The 22,265-nt window shown below is 42.6% G+C and overlaps 1 protein-coding gene across 13 annotated transcripts in view; it reads left to right on the top strand.

Annotated features, from left to right (window-relative positions):
- Nucleotides 1-22,265, top strand: part of PICALM (phosphatidylinositol binding clathrin assembly protein) — a 120,614-nt gene that overhangs the window by 57,828 nt on the left and 40,521 nt on the right. For all 13 annotated transcript variants that reach the window (XM_024194610.2, XM_024194600.2, XM_024194599.2 and 10 more), the window contains exons 7-12: nucleotides 1,359-1,465; nucleotides 2,814-2,855; nucleotides 4,373-4,458; nucleotides 8,041-8,164; nucleotides 8,504-8,640; nucleotides 15,814-15,914. In XM_024194610.2, coding sequence (XP_024050378.1) covers nucleotides 1,359-1,465; nucleotides 2,814-2,855; nucleotides 4,373-4,458; nucleotides 8,041-8,164; nucleotides 8,504-8,640; nucleotides 15,814-15,914 — 597 coding nt within the window. The remainder of the gene's footprint in view (nucleotides 1-1,358; nucleotides 1,466-2,813; nucleotides 2,856-4,372; nucleotides 4,459-8,040; nucleotides 8,165-8,503; nucleotides 8,641-15,813; nucleotides 15,915-22,265) is intronic.

Genomic DNA, 22,265 nt, shown 5'->3' with positions numbered 1-22,265 from the left:
GTGGGGGTGGCAGTACCGCAAACACCCCTCCCCCACCCCCCAAAAAAATAACCTTGCAACCACCATACAACTCCTTTTTGGGTCAGGATCCCTACAATTACAACACCGTGAAATTTCAGATTTAAATAGCTGAAACCATGAAACTCATGATTTTTAAAAACCCTATCACCATGAAATTGACCATAATGGACCGTGAATTTGGTAGGGCCCTACACACAGAGTATGCCTTAAAGGCTGAATTATTTATATCTTTTAATGTGCCACAACGCTGGAGGGGCAGAGAAACTTAAACCTGTAAGTAATATTAAAATTTAAGTTAAAAGGAATGACTTATTTTAGCAGCTTATTCCTGGTAGTAAACTAGGCAGACCTAACTTCTTATGGCTACTTCCACCTTTTCATGTTCTCTGTATGTATAAATATCTTCTTTCCGTGTGTTCCATTCTATGCATCCGATGAAGTGAGCTGTAGCCCATGAAAGCTTATGCTCAAATAAATTTGTTAGTCTCTAAGGTGCCACAAGTAGTCCTGTTCTTTTGAACTTCTTCAGCCACCCCAGCATGTTTGGCTCATTCTGGCTCCCCCAAACTCTGTTTTCTCTTGAGGGAACAAGCCTTTTTAAATGGGCATGTTTTTTTTTTCTTTGTGTTCCTGGGCTTTGGCCTTTCTGGTACAATACTGGTTTCTCAGGTTGGCTAGGAAGTAGGTAAAATCTTCAAAGCTAACAGTTCAAGGATTGTCCCTAGCAACCCACAAGTGTTTGCGGAGGAAAAAATCCCAATAACCAGGTCAACATACAGTATTCAGAAATTACAGAGCAGCTTCAATTCAGTCACACCCACTTTGGTATTTTTTAACTGGTGGGAGGAAGTTAATTTGTGATCATTGTTACAGCTACCTCTGTAAACAGCCTACTAGTAACTCCACCTATTTGACCAACTTTTTATGTTTGTCAGATAACCTTGTGGCTTGGCATTGGGGTTTCCTTACTTGATTTCCAGATATAGATATATGCACTAAAATCTCTGACCATGTTAAACAGGGAGACTGAACCAAAAACATCAAGTTCTGGAGAAGGGAAAATGTACAAAAATCATTAATTTGTGTCTTTATCTTGGCCAGCATAAGCATTGACTCCAATATTAATCTTGCCTGCTTTTCCATCTCTCATACGGTATCATAGTGGCCTCCACCGTTAACGTGGAAAAGTGAAGAAACAAGGCTGCAGATACTTTTTTTTCATAGTGATGAGTGAAGTAACTTGTCTTGCATTATAGTTACTTGTACCTGCTCTCTGTTTAAAATATATACAGTATATTTATTTCTTATGTGACTTTTGAATACTTTCCCATTTTCAGAAAAATACTTTGACATGAAAAAAAACCAGTGCAAAGAAGGCCTTGACATATATAAGAAGTTTCTCACTAGAATGACAAGGATCTCAGAGTTCCTCAAAGTTGCAGAGGTAAACCTTACTATGCCAAAATTGCCCTCATGCTCAAACGGTTTATAAAATACTTAACTCTGATAAAGCAGCTACATTTCCTTTCCATTTGGCAGATTTAATGTCCATCAAGGAGCATTTTATCAGAGTTTAATAACAAGGGGACAAGCTCAATAAGGGCCTGCATATTGAAAGAAATAAAAATTTTTACAGTTCTTTGCTGAGAAGTAGCTTTTCTTTGCTGAGAAGAGGATATAAGAATAAACATATAAATGTCCTATTGTATAAAGGGCTAGTGGCTACTGTGGTCCAGGGAGACATTGCTTGTATACACACACAAAATACAGCTGTGCTTAGTTTTCTTTAAAAGTAAACTTAGGAAGAAGAAAAGTGTGTGTGGTGGTCTTTTTCTTTCTGAGAGACAATGTCTAGCCCTTTTTTGTTTGGCACCATCAATTCTGCTATGTCAAACTTGAGGGATGAAAGAATTTGAGGATCAACATTAAATGAGAAAGCAATGGCTGAAGCTGATGATAGGGGATTTCACAAGGAGTTTTACAGCATCTAAAAAACTTCTGTTGTGTGCAGTGTGTTTTTTCTTGGTTTTTCTTGTTGATTCAGTGGGTAGCAGCATGCATTCTTCTGAAGCTTTGCTGAACTAGCGAGGTTTCAGTCTGAGCAGTAGAGTGCTAATCTAAGTGTCCTGGTCAAATTCCAGAAAGGGTAATTACGTTCTGCCTATCTAAAATTCTCCCTGCAGTTTGTCTGATATGGTACTTATCCTCACTTGACGGTTCTAAACTGTTGTGTAGTGTCAATCTGCACTGTGAAACCCATATGATGTTTTACAACAGGGATGGCTGCTGTTCAGTTACGATGTCTATGTTGTATAGCTTGTAGAGTGATTTGGAACTTGGAGGATAAAAGAGGCTGTATCAATGCAATATACTATTTTTGTACTTCCAAATACGTACTGTGTCAGTAGTTCTCAATGCTTGCGTTCTGTAATCTACTTTGTAAGAGAAATGCTCTCATGAATTTCCCTTCCTACACAAACCATCACCTGCTTGGTTCTCAAAATCTCTTCTGTGGACCATCAGGAAGGGCACTCCAAACTTAGGTTTGGTAACATTTTAAACTCACTACAGCCTAATGTATACATATATTTTACTTTGATTTCCTTTGATTTTTTTTTTACATCTGTTTTAATCTAAAAATTTAGAGCTCAAATTATGTAAACTAAAAAGAGTACAGAGGATTTTTGCTTTCCTTGCATGACAGCACGTTAACGTGATTTCTCCTTTTTAGCAATGTAATCTTTAAATAAACACTAGTTAGTTCTAAAGCTCATAAATCTGTTTTGTTACAGCAAGTTGGAATCGACAGAGGAGACATACCAGATCTTTCTCAGGTACATAAACTGTTATGCATATGTGAATACATGTTTGTTTCTTTCTTGGGTTGCATGTTCAGAAAAATGTGGAGTCATGCATTGGTTTTCTTGCATACATTATCACCATATTCTTAAATTCTGAGATGAGTCGTGACTAAATTGAACTCTAACCAGAAAGTCTTTCACTCACAAATTCCAGGATCCTAATGTGTGAAAATGCAAACTAATTACAGTTGTAATATATTACAATTGTCAAATTAATATCATTTTGAGAGCAGAAAATAGAGAATTAAAATCAAATATTTGAAGAAACATGAAATTCCTAAGTTTGAAACCATTTTTAAAGTATGATGGAAACTGATCTGTTTGTAGTAGAGGCTTACGTAATGCAGCTTTCACAAATGAGATCCCTTAGCAAGGTGGCTACTCTAAGCAGAAGGCTTCAAAGTATCAGTTGGTTACTTGTAAAGACTTCCAGTTTGTGTATGTGTGTATTGCCTCAGATGGGTACAGCTTCCTTTTTAATCTCAGTTGGAACATAGACTACTCATTTCAATTGTCTGTTTTCTTTATGCCTTTTCTTCGTGTTTATTTTCCAACATTTTCATGGATTGCTTTTTTGATAGGCACCATCATGAGAAGGGCCCTACCAAATTCACGGCCATGAAAAATGTGTCACGGACCATAAAATCTGGTCTCCACCATGAAATCTGATCTTGTGTGTACTATTACCCTATACTATACAGATTTCACAAGGGAGACCAGTGTTTCTTAAACTGGGGGTCCCAACCCAAAAGAGGGTCATGGGGCGGGGTTTGCAAGGTTATAGTAGGGGGGTCGTGGCACTGCCACCCTTACTTCTGTGCTGCCTGCAGAGCTGGGCGGCTGGAGATTGGCAGCGGCTGGCCGAGGGCCCAGCTCTGCAGGCAGCATGTAAGGGTGGCAATACCATACCATTCCGTCCTTACTTCTATGCTGCTGCTGGCGGTGGCGCTGCCTTCAGAGCTGGGCTCCCAGCCAGCAAATGCTGCTCTCTGGCTGCCCAAATCTGAAGGCAGTGCTGCTGCCAGCAGCAGCGGAGAAGTAAGGGTGGCAATACCATGACCCCATCTACAATAACCTTGCAATGCCCCCACTACCCCCTTTTGGGTCAGGACCCCTACAGTTACAACACCATGAAATTTCAGATTTAAATATCTGAAATCATTAAATTATGATTTTAAAATCCTGTGACCATGAAATTGACCAAAATGGACTGTGAATTTGGTAGGGCCCTAATCATGAGTAATAGAACTGGCATGGTAGTGGATGATATTGTACCACCTGATAATATAAAATACTTTGCCCAAGTTATGTTCTTAGTGTCAAAATACTGTGGTGTCAATATTTTGAGCTGTAGACCATGTCCGGTTACCCTCAGTTGCATTCTCTGGCACTGTGGTGACAGGATCATACCTTTCTTTTTTATTTTTTTTAGCTGGTGCCTGGTTTTGTCTTGGATTTTTCATATCTATGCCCTCACTGCCCTTTTGCAGGCACCAAGCAGTCTTCTTGATGCTTTGGAACAACATTTAGCCTCTTTAGAAGGAAAGAAAATCAAAGACTCCACAGCTGCAAGCAGGTATATGTGCCTTTGTCCTCTTATACAGTTGTGTTAAGAATCAAATGTTAGGTTCCTTACTTTGAAATAGTTTGTATGGGTTGTGTTGAAATGAACATTATGTTGCTGTTGCAGCACTGAAACAGTTGATTAATTTGGTGCTGTTGATAGCATAGTATTTGTTGGTTAAACAACATAAAGCTTTCCAGTCTCAGGCCATGTCTACAGTACAAAGTTTTGCCAATTCAAGTTACATCAGCAGACAACTGCTACAGTAACTATATTGCTTGTCTGTGTGCATACTTGGCTCCCTGCGTCTGCTTCTTTCCTTCTTAACTCCTCAGCTGACCCCTTAACTCCCCTGGCTCATGAAGCCATACACCAGCCACCTTGACAACAGCAAGGAAAGATTCAACTGCAGACTCAGCAGGTGCACAATGATAGTTGAATATGCTTTTGATAAATTGAAGTGTCGTTGGCATTGTTTACTCATTAGACTGGATCTGTGGGGAAAAATATCCCGTTGGTTATAGTTGACTGTTGTGTCCTGCATAATATCTGTGAAGCCCTGGGAGAAAATTTGCCAAAGGGGTGGAGGGTGGAATGGAACGGCTGTTTGCTGAATTTGATCAGCCAGACACAAGGGTTATCCGATGAGCTCCATCCTCTTATGCCAGTAGCCTGTTAACTTCTGCAGGCCCCATTGCAGTAATCGCTGAGGGAAAGCGTCCTTCCGTGGGGGAAGAAATAAGGCTGCCATCCCTAGAAAAGCTTTGAGAGAGGATTGCGGTGTACTTCTGTGGAAGTTTCATCAACATCTCTCAGGAGGATTCAAGGGTCATTCTTGTGTACATAAACAAACTGCCTAACTCTAGATGGGAATGAAAAGCAGATAGCAACTCTACCCTTTTGTTATACCACTACTTCTACCACTACCTCTTCTAGCGCACTGCTGCTGGTCCATGTACCCCTTCTCCTTCATCCCCCAAGCAATCTGCTCATTGATGTCAGCGTTTCTACAGCTTGTTCTGAGCTATGCTTGCACAGCCTGTTCTCCCTACAGGCCCAAGAGATCCATTATCTCCTGTCTACTCTAGGCAGGAGTGCATTTGGAGTATGTAGCCAGCATGGTCAGCCAGGCAGTTTCGCACAATAATGGAAAGCAGATAGAGGTGTGCTCACCATCCTGTGCAACCAGGAAAAGGCATTTCAAAAAATTGCAGGGGTTTTAATAGGGTTTTGAGGGGGAGCTGGAGGTGTACGTGACCCCTGGGTAGTGGAGTTCACAATTGTGGCCAGAGCGGTCAGTGTCTGGCATTGAGAGAGAGCTGCTGGAGAACTTCTAGGGTTGACATAAGTAATGCAGTGTCTACACCTGCGCTGCGTTGACCTCTGAACATCAAGCATGGCTTAATGCCGCTCAGGGAGCTTGTGTAATTACATTGGCATAATGGGGCACTTTCATCAGTGGGAGACATTAAATGTAGACAAATGCACAAGTAGGCTTATGTCGACCTAACTTTGTATTGTAGACCAGGCCTAAATGTAGTGCAACTAGAGTAGACAGAACTGAGAACAATTCACATAATGGCAGAAGCCTTCATAATGGTAGAACTTTCAGACTTCACCTTGAGACTCTGTAACTTTTGGTGCCTTTGCTTGCTGCTTGGAAATCTTTAATTTTCCATACTATTAATTAGATTGTTCTTATAAACCAATGTTGGTATTTCTGTAAAATACTCAACACATATGCATGCTCTTCATTACGTCTTTTAATATCTCAAGTTGTCCTTTTGTTTCTCAGAAAAATACTGAAATAAAGAGACGAAATACATGTGTGATCAGGCACTGAATAGCATAAAAAGTGGTGGCAGCAATGTTGATGAATGGGCCCACTGCTTTTGTAACATTTGTTAAAATGCAAAATAGTCTAGGGAATTGGAGGTTCTTTGGGAATGTCCTTGGCGATAAAATCATGACAGTCATCTGTTCTTTGTTGTGTTGCTACTAAAATTTAAGAAAAACAAAATTAAAAATTTCACTTCCATGTAACATGTTTATATTAACCTTAAAATATAAGACTGTAACTTTTAAAACTAAATTTTAGTAGGTTAGTGCTAGTTTTCAATGATTTTGTCCTCTTCCTGTACTGTCAAAATTACAATAATGTAAAATAAAATCTAACTGGTTAATTTTTTACTGGAGTATTTAAAATAACATTTTTTGTTCCTCTCAGGGGTTCTCAAACTTCATTGCACTGCGACCCCCTTCTGACAACAAAAATTACTAAACGACCCCAAGACGGGGGACAAAAGCCTGAGTCAGTCTGATTCCCACTGCCCCAGGTGGGGGAGCCAAAGCCCGAGCCCCACTGACCTGGGTAGGGGTCAAAGCCAAAGCCCAAAGGCTTCAGCCCCAGCCAAGGAGCCTGTAACCTGAGTCCTGCTGCTCAGGGCTGAATCCTTCGGGCGTTGGCCCCTAAAACGGGGTCGAGACCCACTTTGGGGTCCTGATGCACGGTTTGAGATCCGCTGGTCTATCTTAAAAGTAAAACCAGATTTGTCAAACCAAATTTTTTTCTAACTGTTTATTTTCCCATTATGTTTTTAAAATGTGATCACAAATTTGAAAGAACCATGGGATTGATTAAAGAATTAGAAAACCTGCCTTATAGTGAGAGACTCAGAGCTCAATCTATTTAGCTTAACAAAATGAACGTTTACAGGTGACTTGATTATAGCATTTAAGTATCTACACGGGTAACGGATATTTAATAATTGGCTCTTCAGTATATCAGAGAAAGGTGAAACATGGTCCAGTGGCTGGAAGTTGAAGCTAGACAAATTCAGACTGGAAATAAGGTACACACATTTAATGGTGAGGGGAATTGGCTATTGGAACAATTTACCAAGGGTCATGGTAGATTCTCTATCACTAATCATTTTAAAGTCAAGATTGGACGTTTTTCTAAAACATGCTCTAGAAATCATTTTGGGGAACTTCTATGGCTTGTGTTAAACAGGAGGTTACCCTAGATGATCACAATGGTCCTTTTTGGCCTTGGAATCTGTGAAAACTCTTTTGCCTGGGAGTGTAATGCATTGTATCAAGCACATAGTCTCATAATTGAGCCAGATAGCTTGCTTAATTTAACTGTATTTGAAAATAGTAGATAACTTACCAGAACTTTCTATTCCTCCACAAAACGTACAAATCTCGCATTTTAAGTTGAATTTTCATAAATTAACAGAGGAACAGAAAAAATCTACAACATGAATTCATATGAGGCAGCTTGGAAGGGGCATATCTAAGGGGAGTGATCACAGAGCCAATGTACAAGAGAGTAGATAGCACCATTTCTACACATTCCTATTTTGCAGTATAGGCACTTAAATTTTGCACTGCAATAATTTATTAACGTAATTTCATTTTTTTAAAGTAACACTTTATATATAATCTCAGATTTGTGTGTCATACAGGCTAAGATTACAAATTCTATAAAGAAACTGAGAAAAAACAAGCAAAGCATTTTCGTATCAGCTGTTCCCATCATGTGACACATATATGAACAACCAGTTTTTTTCCCCCCTGTTCAATTATCAGGGCTACCACACTTTCCAATGCAGTCTCTTCCCTTGCAAGCACTGGCCTGTCTCTCACCAAAGTGGATGAAAGGGAAAAACAAGCTGCATTAGAGGAAGAGCAAGCTCGTTTAAAAGCTTTAAAGGTAGGTGGTTTCCTGTTTACAGAAAAGTTAAGGTCACTTTTGTAATCACACGTACTGTGCGAATGCATCTCGTTGGAGTTTCTTCTAATATGTCATAAAAGTTGTGGAGAGTTTTCCCATTATCAGTTATTCAGTTTCTAAAACAGGCATGTAACCTCTTTAATCCTGCAAATGTACTGGCTTTTCTTTCTGTATGGAAATAGACAGTCATACTTGACTGCCATCTTATTGTATGAAATAAGTAAAGAGAATTCTTTAGAGTTTTGTTTTACTTTATTCAGAAGCCATATAAACAAACCTTGTTTCTGGATTTCTTATGCCAGCTCACTTTCCCAACAGGAACAACGTCTAAAAGAACTTGCAAAGAAACCTCATACCTCTTTAACGACAGCAGCCTCTCCCGTGTCTACTGCAGCGGGAAGCATAATGACCACCCCAGCCATTGATATTTTTTCCACCCCTAGCTCTTCGAACAGGTATGTTTCAGTAGTTATGCTTCAGTTATTAGTTAGCTCCAGCTGAATTCATCCAGCTGCACTGCCATTGTGTGTTGGAAAAATTTACTCTTACCTAGAATCCATCCATAAGTGATTTTTGATAGGTATTTCAATGAGAACATCCCATTCATATAAGCATGACGTAGAAATAATTTTTCCTCCCTCTTCAGATTAATTTGATAACAAGCTGTTTAATGACCCTTGTGATTCTTCTTGTTAATCTAAATGCCAGTTATGCTCAGCACATGTACTCCCTGCCCTCAAGGACCTTACTAAATAGATTGGCAAAGGTCAGATATAAATTCTCACTGATGGGTCCAGAGGATGGTGCTTAATTAATCTCTCATCTGTATTTTTTAAATGGGTTACTGATGTGGGTGACCATTAGTGGGTGTTTCAGAAGAGAATTTGAGGGCAGGAGTTTGAATGAAGGGGTGAGTGCCACTAGGGTAAAGGAGCTATGCAAATTCTGTCACAGAGAATTACTTAATGCTTGTCCTGGTCTCCCATACCAATGGTTCCTGCTGTTCCATTCTGGGCTTAGTTTATAAAAATACTATTAGGCCTGGTTTACACTACAAAGTTAGATGGACATAAGGCAGCTTATGTCAACCTAATTATGTCCGTGTACAAACTACAGCATTGCTCCCACCGATGTAAGTGCCCTATTACATCGATATAATAACTCCACCTCCACAAGAGGTGTAGGGCTTAGGGTGATGCAGTGTCCGTATAGACACTGCTGGTTACTTACTTTGGCTGTTGGCTGTCATTCTTGTCAAGAAGGCTGATCACAGTCGGGCTGTCACCATGGGGCTCCAGCTAGAGCCCAGCTGCACCCCACCCTCACCTGGGGCTCCAGGCTCCCAGCCGACATGCTGCCCGGGTTCCCTGCTTGGAGCCAGGCTGCCTCTGGCTCCCTGCTCCCAGATGGGCTGCCCCCTGGGATCCCCGCTGGACTACTGCCTGGGCTCCCTGCTCCCCGCCAGGCTCATGTCCAGGTTCCTGGTGAGGATCCGAGAACCAAGGGTGGGGGGCAGCCGTGCTCCCTCTGGGGAGCTGTGCATGGAGCTGAGAGCCTGGGCTTTCAGATCCGCCTTCACCCCTCTGAAGTCTGTGGAAGCACTCCTGGTGAGGATGTGCATAACTGTCAGAAGGAGGGTCTTGTGGACATGAATCACTGCAGTGATTCACTGTGGTGGCTGTAAGTCGACCTAACATAGGTCAGCTTAAGTTTGTAGTGTAGACATGCCCTTAGTCATACAAAATAGTGCCATATTGTTCAGGGACTTGGTCAGGATTTGAACCCAAAGAACGTTTAACCATTGCTGTGGAATTCACAGGGGAACGTGCACATTTCCTCTCTTCTCTCTTTGCTGTTCTTCAAAAACTGTTTGCACTCTGGTAGGCTTTATTTCCCACTAGACGACAAATATAGGAAATGATTTATAGGACACCAACCATTTAGCAAGTATCTGAATCAAAAAACACATTCAGAATTACAGAAATGAGCAGTTGGTGTTAGTAGCCGGAAGTCACGAGGGTAAAAACAGAAGAGTATATGGCATTTGAGTTTCTTCCTTGATAAAGGACAAAGCATTTAAAATGATCAGATGTAATTTTATTTGTTGGATATCCAAAAACATTTGTTAGTCACACCGATAGTTATCTGAAACCCAACCTTTGGCAAAGCTACTTTAACAGCCAGAAAAGTTACATTATAGACAGACATCATTTGCCGATGAAAAGTTCATAAGTGTTTTAATCTATTCTACCCTACTTTAGTTTTTTTCAAAATATATGTTACAAAATACAATTCTGCTGACCCTCTCTCTCATTGCTGAGATAAAGTATTTCAAGAACATACCTTGAGTAGTAGTCTTATGCGTCAGATTTTACTTTCCTTTTTTTCTTAATGTTCTCTCATTTCCTTTTTTTCTGGTTAAGCGAGCGTAGTAGAGTGGATCCCAGCAGTGCCAGTGTATTGATAGGCTGACAAAGGATCCTAAAGAATTTTCTAATTAATATCTTCAGTTATGGCCAAAGGCATGTCTGCCTTCAGATTGGAATGGTGCATATCTTTGGGCGCTTAGATTTTGAGTCTCTTGGTAGGCAACATAGTTCTATTCCTGCTGATCTACCGGACCCACTAATGCTGCACTTCAGAGTGCGTTGAAGAGAGCATACTGATGTAACTTATGGTATCCCATTAAAGTTGGGCAGTAACTATAAAATGAGCCAGTTCATAGGAAGTTAGATTAATTCAAAAAACAAGCATATTATCCGAAAACTAAGAGTTGTGTTTATCTGGAAATTTATATCACTTAAGTATACTTTTATCATTCTATACAAGCTATAATACAGGTTGCAGTGCTTTCAAATCCAGATGAACAGCATCTAGAAATGCTGTATTCTTTTTTGAGTAAATGTCCCTGCTGTGGATGCTCCACCATAGGATGCTCATGTGCCTGTGCGCTCTTGATCAGAAATTGCAAAGCAGTGTCTGCAGGCCCACACCCTCATGCTCCCATACCAGGGCCTAGAGAGAGGTGTGGACCTTCCACCACTCAGTTCCTTCTCACCCACCTGCGGCTTGAAACAGAGCATTCAGGGTCTGCTGTTTTCACAGCTTCCTGCCTTTCACTTGCTGTGCATGTCTTCTTATTCCCTTCTTTTTTGTTTGTTGTTTAGTTCATTTGTTGTTGTTCTGGTATTTCAGCACAGTTGTACTTTAAAAAGGGGGTTCCCGCCTCATTTATTTTGCTGAACCTTTGCTTTAGTACTCTGATGTTCAGGGTTATGCTGTGAAGACACCAGGGTTCAAGCCCTGTCAGAGCTGTCTCAGGTCTTCTCCCCATAGCAATAGGCATTCCAGCTGTGTCTGGTGTCTTGGAGACACCCATGTGCTGTCAAAGTGCAAGGTCTGCACGGGATTCAAAGACAAGTCTTGAAAGGATAGATGTGCTAGGTTGAAGCTCCTCCTGATGTAGTGCTCCCTAGCTACAGTGTGGGGTCAACATGTCAGGCCACTCCAGTGACTGTAGGAGCCCCAACAACCGTTCCACAGATAAAGACTTGGAAGAGAGGCTTCTTTCTCTTTTCTGTCAGGCAATCAAAGAAAAGGGATCAGTTGCCCCATAAATCTGATTGCCGAGAGACCTTGCTGAAATTGATACCAAGGCATCAGTACTGCCTAAGTAGCTAGGATCAGATATCTACCAGGTAGCACAAAGTACCTACCTCAATACCTCCTGACACATCTAGGCACCAAGATGCACACAGCATTTCTACGTGAACCCTGATGTCATCCTCATCTCAGAGCCATAAAGAGCACTCAGACTGGTGTCACTGTATATGGTACCCGAGAGGCCATCTCCTGATTGGTACTGATCCCTGTTCCAGGCCCCAGTACCGGCTGCATCAGGCTACCATAGTCCTCCAGCATTCTAGATTTCTCGACCCCGGAGACTGTATTATATTGGAGGAACTGGAGTCTCCTCTCTTAAGGAGCTCCACAAGAGTCAGTCCCCCTCACCTCCCCGGTACTGCTCTGACATCTGCAGCCTGAACCCCTCTTCATCTGACCAGGATCAGAACCCCTACCCTTGGTACTAACACCAATGCTAGAAGCCCCCTCTTCAGCCTGGAGGAGAATATTGTTTCTGACTCTGAAGTATCGGTACAGGGCTCTTTGATACTGTACCAGCATACTCCTCTAAGCTCTTATACTGAAGAGAACTTTTCAGAGCCTGCTAGACATTCTAGACCTAGCAGTTGTAAATACACTTGGGGACATTTCCCTGCTCAATGGGCTTACTGGAACTCCTGGGGACACTTTCACGAGCAGTTTTAAAGGGTACCAGCCAAAAAGAAAACTCAACACCTGCCAGTACCACATCATTGTCTGACAGACTATCCTCCAGCACAGTCTGCTCCCTTGGTACTGAGACACGCAAGATGAACGGGCGTCACAGATTGAGGAAACCTCACCCCCATCAGCCAAGTCCTCTTCCTCCGTGGTGGTAATACCACCACTGTTCTTTTATGCTGGTGACTTTAGGGCCTTCCAGGACCTAATGAAACACAAGGTGGAATCCCTCCAGATCCTGTTGAGAATCCTGACCTCTTCTAACACTCCCTGGTGGATATTTTAAATATCACCCCCCAAGGAAAGATGTCCCTACCAGTCAATAAGGTTATACTATTGCCTACATGTACTTTATGGAAAACACTTGCAGTCTATCTAGCAGGTCTCCAGAATATGATTGCAGACTCCCTGAGCAGGAACTTCCATCAGGACCACAAAAGGGAACTCAGCAACTGTCTTCCACAGCATCTGCCAAACCTGGGGTCTCCTAGAAGAAGGCTTATTTGCTACTCCAATCAACACAAAATGTCACCTTTTCTGCTCCAAAGGAGGATACTGCTGGGATATGCCCTGAGAACACCGTGGCCCCATACCCTGCGATATGCTTACCTGCCTCTACCTCTAATTCTCCAGACCTTGTTCAAACTGGAATAGGAAGGAGTGAAGGTTATCCTCATAGCACAGTCCTGGCCAAGACAGGTGTGGTACTTGAACCTCCTTCACCTCTCTTCAGTGCCTCTCCGCCTTCCCCTCAGGAGGGATCTACTGTCATAGAACTTAGGGACCTTGAATCCTCCTCCTTGCACTCAGTTCCTCCCATGACCAGATTCCTTAAGGGCGCTCACCACTTATTTCCTCCTGTTTGGAACCCAGCCCCCCTATGGCATCTAAATTTGGTTCTTGATGCCCTGTGGAAACCCTCCTTCAAACCGATGGCTACCTGCTCTCTCCTCCTCCTCCTCTCCCTCAGACTTCATTCCTTATAACCATCACTTAGACTAGATGAATGGGAGAAATCGGTGCTCTCATGACAGAACCACCATTCACTACTTTCTGCAGAGGTAAAGTTACCCTACATCTCCATCCTGGTTTTCTCCCTAAGGTCTCTTTGGAATACCATATTAATCAGGAAACCCATCTACCAGTATTCTATCCAATGCCTCATGCCTCCAGTGAGGAAACTAGCCTATATACACTAACTAGATGTCAGGAGGACATCTCGCCTTCCACCTTTACAGGTCTAAGACTTTCAGCGGCTCTCCGAGACTATCTCTATCTTTTGTGGAGAGGATGAAGGGACCACCAATTTTCACACACAGACTGCGTGAAGTGAGTCTCAAGTTGCATCTTAACATGCTGTGAGACTGCTGGAATACAACTCTGAGTGACAGCACACTTCACTAGCACTTAGTCCATGTCTATAGCCCTTCCAAAAAGCTCTCCGTAGCAGATATGTGCAGGTCTGCAACTTGGTCCTCCATCCTTATGTTTCCCAAGCATTATGCTGTCTTACCTGCTTCTAGAACTGAAACAACAGTTGATGATGCAGTCCTCTGAACTGTTTTGCGCCTGCCTCCTTAGCGCCCACCTCCACATTAAGTTACTATTGGGGGGTCTCCTACAGTGGAGCGCCCATAGAGACATAAACTCAAGGGAGAGTGACTTGAGTTCTTTGAGCTATTTTGTCCCTATGGACTCCACCTCTTGCCTTCCTTCCCCTCTGGCTTTGGGCTTGAGGAAGAACTGAGTGGTGGTGGGTCCGCATTTCCCTATTTGACTTCATATGGGAGCATGAGGAACTGCTCTGCACAGTCCCATGGGCGCTGCTTTGCAATCTCCAGTTGAGAGCACACTGGTGCGCACGCATCCTACGATGGAACACCCATAGGGACAAAGCATCTCAAAACGCAAATTAGTATGCAGGTAAAGAATCTCTTCTTCCGACTCATCACATACTTAATGCATATTACTTTAACTGAAATACAGGCAAAAGAGCATAGAAAGGAATTTATTTCTATGGTTTACTAGATGTTATGCATTGTCTATATTTGTCACATTTCTCCCATAATCTTTAGATAGAAAGAATAGAATTCCTCTTCTCTCTCTCACTTCAAAAAATTACCCCAAGTAGAATTCTGAGAGTAGAATTTGGATTAGAGCAGAAGCTTCCCTGAATTTCAATTAGGGACCCCTGCTGTCCTAATCTACTTACTCTGAGAAGTCATCAGATACTACAGTGATGGGCACCAGTACAAAAGTTAGATTAACCTTTTCACTTAAAAAGTATTGCCAACATAACTTGGATTTAAGTGATTTTGTGCACTGGGTTTAAAAGTATTTATTATTCTGTCTCCTATATTGCTGGTGATTAAAGGAGACTTGAACTCTTGATGTACTATATGTAAAAATATGATTAGGACCTGGATGGACACACTACTCCAGAGTTTTGAAGAAATGTATTGTAACTGTAAAATCTTATGAACTTAAGAGGGCTCATTAAAATGTTTTTTCCTCTCCATTGTTTGAAAGATACTTGACATCTTAAATCCAATTGCTATAATGACTTGTGTGCCCTTCTCCCCATTTCCATGTATTAACCAAGGAAATATTTCCTCTTCCCCTCAATGAGTTTTGGGGCTTGACACTTCTTGGGGTTTGAATCTGTTTCCAATGGAGAGGTAATTAAATTTACCTTTTTTTATGCATCAGTATCACTGATGACAGTACAGCTCTGGCCAGTGTTTAAAAAACTTCAAAAGCTTTAAAAAAGTTTATCAGCATTATAGTCATTGAGCCAAATTCTCAGCTGTACTCAATAAATGATGGTGTAGCTGAGGAGTGGTCACAGAGGAGCCATTTGTAGTTCCAGTCTGGGACAAGTTCTGTGTCAAAGTTGGATTTCCTGGCACAGTTTAGAGCTGCCACTTGCTACCAGTAGCCCCTGTGAGGTCACTTTTGTGAGCTGGGCATCATTGGAGTGCAGGCACTCTCTGGCCACATTTGGACATCAGGGTCTGAGGAGAGTGTGAGAAATCAGTAGGCTATACCCACCAGGCTTATGGTTGCTATGTGCTGATGGATTGGCACAGAGGGGCTTTAGCATGGCAGAGAATTGAGCTCGCTATGTTTACAATCCAAAAATATTCCCCATGAAATTAAAAACAAACTGCTATAGTTATGTCCCCTTAATGTTTAGTGAATCTGTTCATAATAGTTGAAAATGCTGCCTTGTATTGAAAACTATTTGATACAGTTCAAACAGTTGTCCTAATTTGTCTCTGTAGCACATCAAAGCTGCCAAATGATCTACTTGATTTGCAGCCAACCTTTCATCCATCTGTACATCCTATATCCACTGGGCCACAAGTAGGAGGTACATGGGGAGGTAAGAACTCTAAATTGGATCATGCTTCTAATTGCTGTATAGCCACTCTCCCATCAGTGATATTCTCCATAGTGTAGACTATCCTTGCTAAAATAGGGAAACTCTCTGAAATCTTTAAAATGAATTCAGCAAGGACAAATGTAAGTGCTGTATGAGAGGGAAGGATCAAACAAACACAGGTGCAAACTAGAGCAGGGGTTCTCATAGTTCATTGCACCACGATCCCCTTCTGACAATGCCTTCTGGTTCCCCGGAGAGGGGACCAAAGCCTGAGACAGCCTGAGCCATGCAACCCAGGGCAGGGGGCCAAAGGAGAAACCCAAGGGCTTCAGCCCCGGGTAGGGGGTCTGTAACTTCAGCCCTGTCACCCAGGGCTGAAGCCCTGGGCAGTGGGGATCGGGGCTTCTGCTTCGGCCCCAGGCCCCAGCAAGTCTAACGCCAGCCCTGGTGGCGCCATTAAAATTCACGACTCAGTTTGAGAACCACTGAACTAGAGGGATGCAGATCATACTGAATGGTTTGGGGGTTCTATAAAATGCTTTAGGATGAAAGGGAGCTATTGGTAAAATAATTTAGTATGACAAATTGTATGAGTTAGTACTGTAATACTTTGTTCAGTGCATCCAGCAATCCAGAGATTGCAAAACTACTTCATCCACAGCTGGGAGGAATCTTCCAACTAGTTGTCAACCACTTTCTTGGTGCCAAATATCCCCGTGTGAGAGATATTTGGTTTTGAGCACAGAATTTTAAAATGGACAAATTTGAAATAGTGCAGAAAAGAGCAATAAAATTATTTAAAATATTTTAAACTAAGATCTGTGAGAAAAGCTTCAGTTGGGCATCTTCTCTAGAGAGAGAAGGCTGAAAGTAGACAGGGTGGCCTATAACCACATAAAACAAGGATGGCAGATTAGGCAAGGAATACAAACCACAAAGGCACAGGCTTAAGAGTGCAGCAGAGAATTTTGGTTGAATATTAACAAAATGTTTAACTGAATCACAGAAGATGAGGGTTGGAAGAGACCTCAGGAGGTCATCTAGTCCAACCCCCAGCTCAAAGCAGGACCAATCCCAACTAAATCATCCCAGCCAGGGCTTTGTCAAGCTGGGCCGTAAAAACCTCTAAGGATGGAGATTCCACCACTTCCCTAGGTAACGTATTCCAGTGCTTCACCACCCTCCTAGAATAGTTAAGAAATGGAAAAAAATGCATGGGACTCTGTTGAACCACTTTGACTGAAGCTAATGAAGATTAGAATCAACTGATCTCTCTCAGGTTTGGTTTAAGAATAGTAAAATTATCCTGTCACGCTGCATGGTGTGGTCTAGATGATGCATTAGACAGGTCTTTTCTGATGCAGATTATGTTGTAAACCTGTGTACGTCAAATTTGGCTTTTCTTATGGGTAGCCAACAACATTCCACAAGGCAATTCAACAGATTAAACCATTTTCCTTCAAGAGTATTCAGACCTCGGATGTTTAGCAACCTGGTATTAGCATATTTAAATATTTCTTGGCTTGCCCCAGCCTTTCATGTTTCTTTGCCTATTACTTAAGAATGTTCTAGGATTTTGCAAATAATGGTGAAACATGTAATTGATATATAAGATCACTGTTGTAATTGTGGGTATCAGTAGAGCACTAGAAACTTCAAGGAAGGGGTGTATTTTTTTTTAATCTCTGTACATAAAGATGTTGGATTTAGTAAAATGGTGAGCTAACTGAGGTCACATTTTAATTCCAGTTTTTGTAGACATAAAATGATTTGATAAATACACACGTTACTTTTCCAAATGAGCCCTGAGTGCTAAACTCCCATTTGGATTTGAGAAAAGAATTTGGTTTCAACCCAGGCATTAGAATACTTTACTTAAATACTTTTGGATTAATGAAAATATAGGCATTGGAACGGTGTTGTTTCCTGGTTTTTCTTTAACAGGATGAAATCACTCAACATCTTATCTCATTCTTCATTTTGTGAGCTTCGGCCTGCTTCAACTAATTTTTCTACCAGCAAGAGTAAATTTTCATAAGACACATTGTGTGTATGTTACCTGCTATTCCCTGTGGGCATGTATGTGTGCACATTCTGTATAACCTTGACAATTAACATTGGCGTGTAGGAAAGCTTTGCACACAATTCCAGGTAATGCATGGTAGTTCTACTACTGAAGAGATGCTGTGCCTTACTTAAGTTTTAAGATTTCAGGCTTTCACAAGGACTTCTAAAAGTTTTGCTTCATTCTCCAGTGCTTCACCAGCTATGGTGGTGGTTTCAAAAATAGGATAATTAATCTGTATTTCCTTTAATACAAAACACTACTAAGCAAAGCACCTTCCTCAGAAAGAGAGTCGGTGGAGGGCCTGTCAAGCTGTATGTTGAAATTTGCATGCCTAGGATGAGTCAGAATTTAGAAATGGAAAAAAAAATATTAGCTGCTTTTACTGGTATCCTTAGATCTTGTATGACTTTCTAGTACTTTGACTAGTCCAATTTTAAATGTCACAGGCGAAAGGGATTAATACCACTTCCTCACAAAAACCACATCATAAGCTAATATCTCACTATTTTAGCATTCCTGAAATTCAGCCTAAATTTCTCTTCTAGTAAGAGACGCTAATAATAGCCGTTCCAGACTGTTCTATCTGCATAGGTGTGAACCTCTTTTTAAATACTTGTAGAGATCATATCAATAGCTACAAAGGTTTCAGGATTGGCTGGTGCTAAATTGTTTTGGATTATGGGCCTGAAAATTCTTTTTGTTTTTGTTGCATTGCTTTCATCCAAATATCTAAGCAGCATTACAAACGTTAACCCTCAACACTTATGTCAGGTAGGTAAGAAGTATTTTCTTCGAGTAGTGTCCCTATGGGTGCTCCACTATAGGTGTGTCTGCACCCCTGCACCTCTGATTGGAGATTTTAGGTAGCAGTGTCCATTTGGCCCACGTACCTGCTCTCCCTCCTGCTTGCTCTTCCTTGAGGCTATCTAGCGCTGAGTGGGCAAACTGCCCTCAGTTCCTTCTCAGCCGCTCTTGGCCTGAGATAGTGAGTAGCAATCTGGTTTACTTACCTCGTGTTCCATTATAGTTGATAGGGGTTAGTTTTATTGCTTCTTATAGAGTTTGTTTTTGTAGCATTTCTGGAGCTTCCATTTTCACTTTTCCAAAACACAACAAAAAAAGTTTTTTTCTTTCTTCCTATCCCTGTCTCTCCCCCACCCCCACACCCCCCCGTTTGGGCATTGCCTCCTGCAAGGGGAATGCCCAGCTCCACCAGTTTTAAATGGTGCCTCTCCTGTAGGGAGGCAATACTGGTTACGGACAGACACTGCTGCTGTGTCCGGTGCCTTGGAAAGGCTCATATTCTGCAGAAGTGCTCCTTCTGCCAGCAATTGAAGGCTAGATCCCAAAAGAACTGGGAGTTAAAGTTGAAACGCCTCCTCATGGAGCGTGCTCTTAAACTCACATCCGACCCCTGTGCCAAATCCCCGACGGCGAAGATCATCCCCAGAGCCTTCAAATGCAAGCACTCAAGCTGAGCTCCTGACCAGCCAGTGGAGATCCCCATTGCCATCGGGGTCACCTCGGCACCAGCGGCTCCAAAACACGATACCCAGAAGACACAGGACCCTTGGGTACGAGTTCTGCCATAATGCCTTAAAACTTGAAGGGCACAGGCTCTGAAGTGGCAGCACCGTCTGCCAAAGATAACAGCAGAGACCCTGCCCCCTATGCAAAATCGGCACTAATGAAGAAATCCTTGGCACCAACTGCCTCGAAACAATCCGCATCGGACTGCGCGCCTCATAAAAGATCGTCGGTACCAATAAGTCAGCACCGGCAACATCTGACGGTAGTTTGCAACGACGGTATCGCAGGAATTTCACTGTTCTAGGGACATCATGATCGTGGAGATTCCAGAGTTCCTACTACTCAGTACCGGGGCTCTGGTACTGAGCATGTCCTGCTCCCCAGAATGACTAATGGCTCTGGGGCATTCGCCTCCAGCTTTTCTGTAAGTCGCACCCTATTCCAATGAGGAGTCAAGTGACCAATATTACAATGTCTCTGGCCTCGCACCATGCCCCATCATTACAACAACCAGGACCCTCCCACTCACACTCCGATCCCCAACCCTCCTGGTATGGCCACATGTGGGTGCCACTACCCATGCCTTTTCCTCCACCCGAATGGCCGTACTGGGACTCGTGGGCAGCATACAGGCACCATACTTCTCAGGCATCTAACGTCTCCTACAGAGAGTCTACTAGACACTCTCCTACAGCCTCTGTATCTAGAACTCCAGAACCTCAGGAGGAAACTTTTGAGTAGCAGGAGGCCGGACTACAAGAGGAGACTACACCACCGACAAATATCTCCTCCTCACTAGCTGAGGTGGTGATGCCCTCTCCGCCATTACTGGCCAATAATATCAAGGTTTTTCAGGATCGGTTAGAGGGTTGCTGACACATTACAAATAACTCTCGAAAAGGTGAAGGACACTCACCACAAATTGCTGGACATATTGCATTGCCCTCCCAGTCAACGAGATGCTTTTAGATCCTGCCAAGATTATCTGGCAGACACTAGTCTCTATTGTGCTGACATGTAAAAGGGCAGACAAGGAGTATTATGTGCCCCCTGAAGAGGCAGACTTTCTTTTTTATATACCCTCAGCCTAACTCTATTGTAGATGCCGATAATTTGCGAGGAAAGCAACATGCTAAATAAACCCCGTATGATAGAGACTGGAAAAGGCTAGACTTATTTGGAAGGAAGGCATACTCCTCGGCATCTCTGCAATTCAGGATTTCAAACTACCAAGCCTTAATGGCAAAGTCTGACCACATGAATTATGGGAAACTCAGCACCTTTATTGACCACTTGCCAGAAGCACAACGAGAACAGTTTAAAGCCATCATCCATGAGAGCTAGCTGGTAGCAAGAACAGTGCTACAGACCACACTGGACACCATGGATACAGTGGCCCCCACTCAGTTTTGATGGCGGTGGTAATGAGGCGGGCTTCGTGGTTTCACCCCTCATGGCTGCCAAAGGAATCCCCAAGAAAAAAGGAAGTTGGAGACCCATATTAGATCTAAGAGCACTAAACAGATATGTGAAGGCGCAAAGATTCAAGATGATCACACTAGCAACTATTCATCTCTGGAGCAGGGAGATTGGTTCTTGGCCCTCAACTTACAGACTGCTTCCTACTTCCCTGTCGCAGTCCTTCTGTCCAACAGAAGATTCCTCAGATTTACCTTGGTGAAGGACCACTACCAGTACAGAGCCCTTTTATTTGGCCTCTTGTCTGCACGCAGGGTATTCTCCATGTTTCTCTCCATCATAGTGGCGCATCTACGAACATTAGGTATCAACATTTACCCATATCTGGACGACTGCCTTGTTCCTTCAAAGACTCCAGACAAGCCACCGAAGGGAGTATGCAACAGATTTGCGCAACTGGGTTTACAACTCAATACCCCGAAATCAACCTTGACTCCAGTACAGTGTTTGGCGTTTACAGGGGGCTGAACTCGACACAGTGCAAGTGAGAGCGTTCCTCCCATGGCAGATTCAACACACTGACCAGTCTCTGATAGGCTGGGGAGCCCACCTAAACCATCACTGAGTTCAGGGCAAATGGTCCGCAACGGAAGTTGTGCTCCACATCAACCTTTTGGATTTAAGAGCTGTCAGAAATGCCTGTGCAAACTTTCTTCCATTCATCGGGATACTCACATGAAAATCATGACAGACAACATAAACATAGCATGCACGCTTTACATAAATTGTCAAGTGGCACCAGATCACCGTCCCTTTTTACAGAAGCACTAAACCTCTGTAATTGGTGCAGCCACCACAATGTACTCATATCAGCCGCTATTTGCCAGGGGTACAAAATATAACAGCAGACAGTCTCAGCTAAAATTTGTCATGCGGCCACAAATGGGAAATGAACCCAACAGTGCTCCACAACATATTTGGTCAATGGGGAACCCCAACAATAGACCTGTTTGCTACTTACCAGAACAAGAAATGTCCCTGCTACTGCTCCAGAGCCAGATTGGGGAAACAGTCCCTAGGAGACACTTTCCTTCTTCAATGGGGCAGAGAACTGCCATACGCTTTTCCTCCATTCCCTCTGCTGTTGAAGGTCCTATTAAAGATAAGGCAGGAAAAAGCAAGAGTTACACTGATTGCCCCCACCTGACTGAGACAAATGTGGTACCCATACCTGAGACAGTTAGCAATGTGGCCTCCGATTCCTTTACGACAGACAGATCTATCACCCCAACTTACAGATCCTTCAGCTCCAGGCTTGGCTCCTTTGTGGTTCC

Source organism: Terrapene carolina, unplaced genomic scaffold (genome assembly GCF_002925995.2).
Source record: "Terrapene carolina triunguis isolate 2854851 unplaced genomic scaffold, T_m_triunguis-2.0 Scaffold97, whole genome shotgun sequence".
NCBI lineage: Eukaryota > Metazoa > Chordata > Testudines > Emydidae > Terrapene > Terrapene triunguis.
Note: the sequence above shows the minus strand (reverse complement) of the source record. Positions and strands in the feature narration are given on the sequence as shown.